Source organism: Cyprinodon variegatus, unplaced genomic scaffold (genome assembly GCF_000732505.1).
Source record: "Cyprinodon variegatus isolate N-32 unplaced genomic scaffold, C_variegatus-1.0 Scaffold142, whole genome shotgun sequence".
Classification (NCBI taxonomy): Eukaryota; Metazoa; Chordata; class Actinopteri; order Cyprinodontiformes; family Cyprinodontidae; genus Cyprinodon; species Cyprinodon variegatus.
In genome coordinates this window covers 116,506-125,292 of record NW_015150595.1, presented here as the reverse complement: position 1 = coordinate 125,292, position 8,787 = coordinate 116,506, and the positions used below count along the sequence as shown (strand labels likewise).

Genomic DNA, 8,787 nt, shown 5'->3' with positions numbered 1-8,787 from the left:
CTGAAATGACTCATTTAATCATCCAAAACGTTATGGAACACATTCATTAACTGAAAAATGTTGCATAGTGTGCCTTTAAATACATTGAAGGTTGATCAATCAAACAGTCTTTATTCTCTCTTCTTCTCTGTTTCAGCAGCTGATACTCTCCAGTCCAATTTATATGCTGATGGTCTGTGCCCAGCTTCCACATCGCCAGGTGTTCCTCATCTTCGCTGCAGTCGCAGGGCCAGCGAGGCCAGCATAGCCAGCCAGGTGTCTGGCCTAGCCGACTCTTACACAGCTAACAACATCGCCACCAGTAAGTTCACTTCCTAAGCCCCCCTGACTGTCCGGATTTCGCAGTTTAAGCGCTGACCCTCTCGTTTCCTCCCCTCATACGCCCCCCCCACCGCCTCCAGCGGACAAACATGAAGAGAGCCACACAAAAAGGCCCAGCCTGCTGTCACAGCTGCATCTGCCTCATAATAGATTTGCCTCACGGAGGGCAACGTTTCGCTTGCACAACAAAATCCGTCGGGTGTTCCCGAGAGCTAACGGTGTGGAATCTGAGCATAGCTCAGATCTTAGCACTGACGTGACCTCTGACATCACTGATGTCACATCTGACATCACAGACATCAGCTCGGTGCCCCCTTCGCCCAGGCTGCTGAAGCACATAGAGCAAGGTACCCTGGGAGTTGTAGTTAGAGGATGTGAGTGAGGGTTTGCTGTGGAACTGTAGGAGCTGTCCTCATTGCCCAACTTCTGGCCTGTTCCGACCTCAGATAATCTTCCTCTGTAGTCCTGAAATGGTGTTAAAAAAAGAAAAATTTCTGGCTTACCAGAAAACCAAGAACATGCAAGTTTCAAACCCTTCAAGTGTGACACATCCCTTTCTGTTTCATCGATAGAGCCTCTTAGTGAAACCCCCTCTTCTGCTTTAGACATAGAATCCATCTAAAGACTTTCTCTATACACATAGAAGCACTGATTGTGTCTACTTACCTCTGATTGCTGTAGTTGCCTCACGCTGGTGGGGGAGTAAGCGCATGGACTACGCTCTCTACTGCCCAGATGCTCTGACAGCATTCCCGACCGTGGCTCTGCCTCATCTCTTCCACGCCTCCTACTGGGAGTCCACAGATGTTGTTTCATTCCTGCTCCGACAGGTTTGTGCCCCTCTGCTCTCTGCTTTTTCTCATAGTAGCTTCATCTGGTCTCTTCCTATTTGGCTCTAACACCATCCTGGAGTGAAATATCAGCTGTGCTGCTGCCATCAACACCTTTGTAGATTTTGGAGATCAGCCTGTTTTTCAGTGCAGTCCTGTTTCTCTGACTGTGACTGGTTGGATTTGCTCTCTTTGTCCTCTTACATGGGAGTTGGCTCTGAGCTCGGCTGCCTGGCTGTGTTTCCTGGACGGGGCCGCCTGTGGAGCTGGTTGACAGTTGCCTTTAGTATCTCTTTTTCTTTCTGCTTCTGTCTCCTTGAACCCCAGTCGGCCTCAGCAGATGGCCGCTCACACTGAGCCTGGTTCTGCTGGAGGTTTCTTCCTGTTAAAAGGGAGTTTTTCCTCTCCACTGTCGCTACAAGCATGCTTAGTGTGAGGGATTGCCTTCAATTCAATGAGTCGATGCAATCAACTGGTTTTCCTTAGATAGAAAACTTTGAATCAATCTGAGTGGATGATCTGGTGAACAGTAAAGTGCCTTGAGATGACAGGTGTTGTGAACTGGCGCTATAGAAATAAACCTAATTGAGTTGAATTACTGTGAAGTGAATTACTCTGATGGCCTAAAGGCTCAGTTATGCTTGAAACATTTATCTTCTGCCAAGAAATAAGACTTGCAGACACAACAACTGCAGCTTTTATACTAACATCAGAACACAACCTGTAGAGGTAAAAAATAAGGTCATTTTTTAAAGTGACAGAAAGTCTACGTTGATGTTAGCAGCAATATTTTTATGGGTCAATGCGTGCGTTAAGAGTGAGCGTTTGTTTCAGGCTGGAAGTGAAGAGAATGATTCCAAAAAATGTTTAAAAAAAAAACAATGCACTGGACTTTGTTTTCAAGTTTGAAGACGTTTCTCTTCCCATCCAGGAAGCTTTTTCAATTTAAAATGTCAGGAATAGCATTGAGTTCGAGGTTTTATACAGTAGCCCATTGAAGCCTTGCTTTTATTTTGAAAACATGCAAATTGGAACAGAGAATGTACTCCATTAATTTAGCCATAAACCCCATCTGTTTGCTGTTAAAACGTTTCTTTTTTTAGGTTGAAGCCAAAATGAAAACCAAATCTTATTGGCGTGTTGTTCGCTACATCAGCAAATAAAGATGTTTATTTTTGGGCATGCAGGTGACTCAGTGGTTAGCGTGCACGACCCACGTATAGAGGCCTTAATCCTCACACGCCCGACCCAGGTTTAAATCCAACCTGTGGTCTTTTGCCGCATGTCTCCACCCCCGTTCTCATACCCCCTTTCCTGTCAGCCTGCTTTTTTTTAAAAAACCAGTCAGTTTCTCTTAAATATCTCTTTTAAGGTTTCTCTTTTGGTGCTTTAGGTAATGAGACATGAGAACTCAAGTATTTTGGAGCTGGATGGGAAAGAAGTGTCCGAATTTACGCCCTCCAAACCTCGGGAGAAGTGGCTTCGTAAGAGGACTCACGTAAAAATACGGGTGAGAATTGCTTTTTTTTTTTTTTTTTTTACACGTCTGAATTTCAGCAACAGAAAGTCTGTTGCAAGCGGAAACAAAATCAGATCTGGTCTCAGTCATTTTATTTAGGTTCAACTGTTCATCTACATGCTACTTATTAAATTAACAGCTATCACAACAAAGTTTAAAACTAGTGAAGATTTATATTATTTAACTGATATATTCACACAATACGTTTTCGACTACCACTGACTTCAACTTAAGGTGACCAGATTTCTACAATCTAATCTGGGGACATTTCCAGCTAAGAGATAAAAATAAATACATTGTATGAAAATTAAAATAGGAAATGGGGACAGTGAAGTTTTTATCCATTTTTACATATTTATTAATATTTAAATAAAAATCAAGTGTGAAATCCAGGAATCTCTCCCATTTCCTAATAATATTAATTAATCAATAGTTTTTTTTTATTAGTGTCATCTGGTAATTCGGTCTTCTTTGTCTTCTTCACTTTTGAGCAACAGAACATTATGTTTAGGGACAGGCCAGTTTGCATCAATACAGAATCTGTGGGAATTTCCCTCTTTTCCATTACAAAAAATTTAAATGACATTTTTTATAAATATACAAATTGAAAACATATTTTTTTCCTACAAAATGATAATTATAAAATGAAATGGCCTCTAGTTGTTTATGCTGGACAGCTGCGGTGCATTGGGTCGCCTCCAGCAGCCTAGATTAAAAACTGTCACTATTAAAGGTTAGATTTTTATATTCAGATTAAATTACAACCATTAAAACACATCTATAAATCTGGATCCTTCTCATGAGCAGCTTGAAGCAGCCACAACAAAAATACATGTTTTGTCATTACATGTAAAGATGAATGAAAAATAAGCTCTCAATGTGTCCTTTAATAACGTTATAGTGAAATCTAACAGGGATATATTTTCACAATTCTATTTTTAATTCATATATACAGCTGGGCTTTTTGTTTTAAATAAGCTTTTATTTTGATGTGATGTAAATGTAAAGATGATGTGATCTTATTGATACCTGTTACAAAAATCCACAACAAAAAGAATTATTTGGGCAAAAAATGAACATATGCTGGATGCTGATGGAGATTTTTTTAATGTCATATTAAATTAAGCGATCTTTTCTGCAAGTTTTGATCCTATGAATTTTATAATAATATAGTGCATGCTCTCCTCGAGCTCCGAGGAAGTCGGAGCGCAGCATGATGGGAGGAACAGTGGAGGCCGTAAGCTTTGCTTTGTGCAGGTGGTCTGGTGTACAGCAGCAAAAAGATTATAGAAAGAAATGTCACACAAATATAAATCTTAGAAAAATGTATGAGATAAATGTGGACTAAAACATCCATCCATCCATTTCTGTCACACTTATCCCCTGCGGGGTCATGAGGGATGCTGTCTGTGGGTCAGAGGCGGGGTCCACCCTGGGCAGGTTGCCTGCCAGTCCATCGCAGGGACTTAAACATGAGTTGAGACAAAATGTTGTTCACATTAACATTATGGCAAAAGCATAAAGTGTTTTATATAGAAAGAGCAGCACAATTTGCTACATGCTCTTCTGGTAAGCCCAGGAAAAGCAGAATTAGGACAGATCTACTGACTACTCTTCATCTTACCTCCAAGGAAATGTGATATTTCCTCATTCCTTCTTGGAATTACCATGAACTACCCAGGTTTTTAAACTAAAGAGAGCCCATTGTGAATGTTGAAAAGAGTGTTTTTTTTCAATGAACAGCTTAAAAACTTAAAATACATGTTTATTAATCAGCTAACCGTCTAAACGCTTTGTATCTTTTACAGGGTTTCCGCAGGTCATTCAATTATTATTTTTAAATTAGGGCCTTAATTGGCATTAAAATTCATTAAATGTGATTATCGTGACAATTACAATCCATCCATCCATCCATTTTCTGACACGCTTTATCCCTAGCAGGGTGCTGGTGCTTATCTCCAGCTGTCTACAGGCAGGTCGCCAGTCCAGGCATTGAAAATGCTTTATTTAAAATATTTAAAAAAAACATTTACAAAAACAATTTTGTCAGATATATCATATTACAATATATATATTAGAGAGTCATGGGTACCTGTTGATGGATAACTGCTGATTGCATTAAAAATTATTTAAAAGCATTAAATTAGAGTTACTCATTCCTGTGTAAACCCTGTTTTAGCCACTAGGGGCACTAACCCTATAACTCCATGCTTGGATCAGCAGATTGAGAAGTGATGGAGTTAGTTGTTAAATCAAGGTGACATTTATCCCTATAGATTAAATCCTACATCAGATTAGACAAAAATATGTCTGATCAGATGTTTCATATCTGTTTGGTTGGCTACCAACAATTTTTAGCTGTTAGCCCTGAGCCCAGAAGGCCTTAAAGCAGCGCTCAGGGTCACATGACTCATTCAGTGAGCGAATGACCCTCTCAAGTTACATAGGTTATTTTTTTTTTTAACTCATAATTTTATTGTTGTTAAAACTGATGTGCAATGCCATGCAGATTGTAGTGTTTTGTTACAATTCCTTTGATGAACAACAGTTCATTTCAACAGTTTTATATTTTTATAAACCCCACCTAACCACCGACTAACCCAGTGCCAGCAAAGAAAAAGAGCTTAAATAAAATAAAATAAAATTAAGAGAAAAAAAAAGGGATGAGTGTCAGTCCAGAATGTTGGACCCAGAATTCGAGGCGAGACAGGCAGTGGGAAAGTTCAAAGTGTTTATTATAAACAAACAGGTGCGCGGGGCTGCTCGTCTGCTGCGGGGCGGATCTCTGCAGGGATAGGAGAATACAGGCCATTGACTGGATGTGGAGCTGAATACGACTTGGAGCAAAGTCACTGACCTGATTCAAAGTTCAGTCCGTTCGCGGAGAACACAGCAGAATCCAGGAGGGAGGTTTGACCGCAGTTGCGGCGGGCGACGCCCCCAGAGTTCCTAGAGTGTGAGCAGTAGACGCCGAGCAGCAACAGAGTCCAGAAGGGAAATCCAAGGCCGAAGTCAGAAAACAGTCCCAGGTTCAGAAGCCGGTGGAATCCAAGATCAGATACGACAAACAGAGCAGACAGGGGCAAGGCAAAACTCGAGATCCTCAGGACAGAAACTGGTCAATATCAGGAAAACAGACAGACTTCAGAAAGCTAGGAAACGTCTCACAAAAACACACGAATAACCTGGCGCTGATGGGAGGCAAACACACAACTTAAATAGTAGAGGAACCAGGTGGAAATGATCGGCGATAATCAGCCGCAGAACCAATTAGACAGGGGAGCAAGGAGCAAAGGAAAAAACCAAACCATCAGCGCCAAGATCATGACAATGAGATTATTATCCCAAAACGAAAGTACTTTACATTGAGTCCTGTTTAGTAGTGAGAAGGGAGAGTTGCAAGTTTGTCAGAATAACCCAGTAAATGGTCCCATACTTCTACTTTGTAGAATTTTTTGGTTGATCCTTTCAGAAAATATTTCACTTTTTGGATCTTTAAGGAACATCATCATATCGGAAAGTAGTAATCGGGATTTCCATTCTAAAAGTATTCTCCGTTGAGCAATCAGAGTTGCAAAAGCAATAACCTTTTCCTTGCTTGATATCACAGCTTCACTTTACTACATAGGTGAGTTTTTGAGAATAGCAGCTGGCATGGTCTCTGAATATACAAGCACTTTATATTAACCTGAAAAAATAATCTCAAATTAAGCTAATTATTGGGTCAAGAGTTACAGCGATCCTTTGAAAATAGATAACATAATTTTCCTTAACAGAAAACAATTCATATATATTTGCTTGTTAGTAAACATTTGTTATTTTATATCAGTGTTAATGTAATAATGTGATAGAAAAAGTCAAATCTCACATAATGGAACCAAATTTTCACTTTTTCCCTATTTTCAGAACGTGACAGCTAACCATCGTGTGAACGATGCCGTGTTTACGGAGGACGGAGCGCAGATGGTAACGGGCCGCTTCATGTACGGGCCCCTGGACATGGTCACCCTCACCGGCGAGAAGGTGCCATGAAAAACAGTCAGCCGTGAACGACGGAAACAAGGAATCAATGTGAGATCAAATTAATTCAGAGTCAGTGAAACTTTAACCTTTATCTCTCTTTCAGATCGACATCCACATCATGACCCAGCCTCCGTCTGGAGAGTGGGTCTACTTTGATACGCAGCTCACTAACAGCAGCGGACGTGTCTCCTATGTAATCCCAGCAAACAGGAGACTGGGTATTGGGGTGTATCCTGTTAAAATGGTGGTCAGGTTTGTGTTTCATTTGATCTCTTATTTGTGTTTTTGTAAACAGACCTAAAAGTTTTAGTTTGTGAAAAAAAGAAATATATTTTACAAAGAGAGCCCGAATAAAGACAAACTCTAATGATGATTGATCAGATTTTTTCATTTTACGACAGATTAATTACTTGCTCCAAAAAAAATATATTTCAATAGATATGTGTGACAATATGAAGTAATCTAAAGGTCTGCTTATGCCCCGCTCCAAAAATATCAGTATTTTAATTTGGACTCCAGTAAAACGTCTTCAAACATGGAAACAAAGTCCAGTGGATTGTTTTTAATTTTCTTTTTCTGGAATTTAAGGCTTAGCAACAAGAAATAGAAAAGGCATCCATGGGTGAGTTTGCATGACTGGGCTGTAATAATACACTCATCAGTGATAGGTAATATATTGGTATTACTCGTCAGTATTGGCCGATCATCATCGTTTAAAGGAAACTGTTGGGTCATGTGACCGTGATAGTGATGTAGCAAGGGATTGTGGGTGAGAAGCAATATCGCCACTATGGTCAGTATTTATATGGTTTCAAAATGTATAAAGGATATAATATAGGTAAATATCAGTTATAAAATCATATTCAAACTGACTTTTGTATTTACAAATGTTACATTTGGCTATGCACATATTTTTAAAATGATCTGAAAAATGCAAATGTACCAGAAACCAACCGCTGAAGTATTCTCTACTTCTATCTCCCTGCTGTGTCTCTAACAGAGGCGACCACACCTGTGCAGACAGTTATCTCACTGTTGTGCCCAAAGGCACCGAGTTTGTCGTCTTCAGCATAGACGGCTCATTTGCTGCCAGCGTATCCATAATGGGAAGCGACCCCAAAGTTCGAGCCGGAGCCGTGGATGTGGTGAGGTACAGATAACCACCAGTCCGTCGCGTAGAAACGTAACGCAGAGGCTTTTGGGGTAGTTGATGAGCTCATGCCTCGTGCTTCTTTCCAGGTTCTGGCAGGATTTGGGCTACTTGATCGTTTACGTCACGGGTCGCCCTGACATGCAGAAGCAGCGCGTGGTGGCCTGGCTGTCCCAGCACAACTTTCCACACGGGATCGTGTCGTTCTGCGACGGGCTCGTTCACGACCCGCTCAGACACAAGGCCAACTTCCTCAAAACGCTCATCAGTGAGGTAAGCGCCACTGGAATGGGTCCTCATCTGTTTCACGAGAGACACCAGTGGGAATTTCAACACCATTTTTTCTGTTGCACTTTAATGCTTGAAATTCATGCTTTTTGAGAACATTTGTATTTAAACAGCCTTGGAAACATAGAGGTGGCAGCATCATGCAGTGGGGATTCTTCATTTCTCCTTAAGAGAAAGCATTTAGAGCTAAACGGCAGAAGGAACTCAATGCTCGCAAACTTAAAAAGTGAAAAAAAGGGGGATGGGATAGGTGCACGGTTCTAAAAAGACAAAGGCCATTTCTCAATATGTGTACTTGTGCGTTCTCGTGTTCTCATGTACTCGTGAAAAATAATCAGCGTCAGCCCTAGTACTGTTCCAATTCACAAGAACAGCAAACAGAGAACAGCCTAAGTCTTCGGATGTTGTTCTCGCGCCTCTCTCTTTACCCAGCATGCATCAGAGCAGACTTGTCGGTTCTTGAGATTGACAGCTGTCCCAGCATGCACTGCAGCAGCAGCAGCTTTCAATGGAGCGCTCACAGAGCTCAGAGTATTAAGTTAAAAGTTCTCTTTTCAGTTGCCGTGTTTAACAAAAATACGTTTTAAGATCATTTGAGGTGAGAATATTATACTTTTAAGCAGTGGTGTCCAAAGTACCCACATTTGTTACTTAAA

At 40.8% G+C, this 8,787-nt stretch overlaps 1 protein-coding gene across 1 annotated transcript in view; it reads left to right on the top strand.

The window, feature by feature from the left end:
• LOC107086052 (membrane-associated phosphatidylinositol transfer protein 2-like) overlaps positions 1-8,787 on the top strand; it is a 101,124-nt gene that overhangs the window by 84,598 nt on the left and 7,739 nt on the right. The window contains exons 18-25 of the mRNA XM_015376787.1: positions 140-301; positions 402-668; positions 1,003-1,151; positions 2,545-2,661; positions 6,577-6,693; positions 6,797-6,945; positions 7,694-7,843; positions 7,933-8,116. Coding sequence (XP_015232273.1) covers positions 140-301; positions 402-668; positions 1,003-1,151; positions 2,545-2,661; positions 6,577-6,693; positions 6,797-6,945; positions 7,694-7,843; positions 7,933-8,116 — 1,295 coding nt within the window. The remainder of the gene's footprint in view (positions 1-139; positions 302-401; positions 669-1,002; positions 1,152-2,544; positions 2,662-6,576; positions 6,694-6,796; positions 6,946-7,693; positions 7,844-7,932; positions 8,117-8,787) is intronic.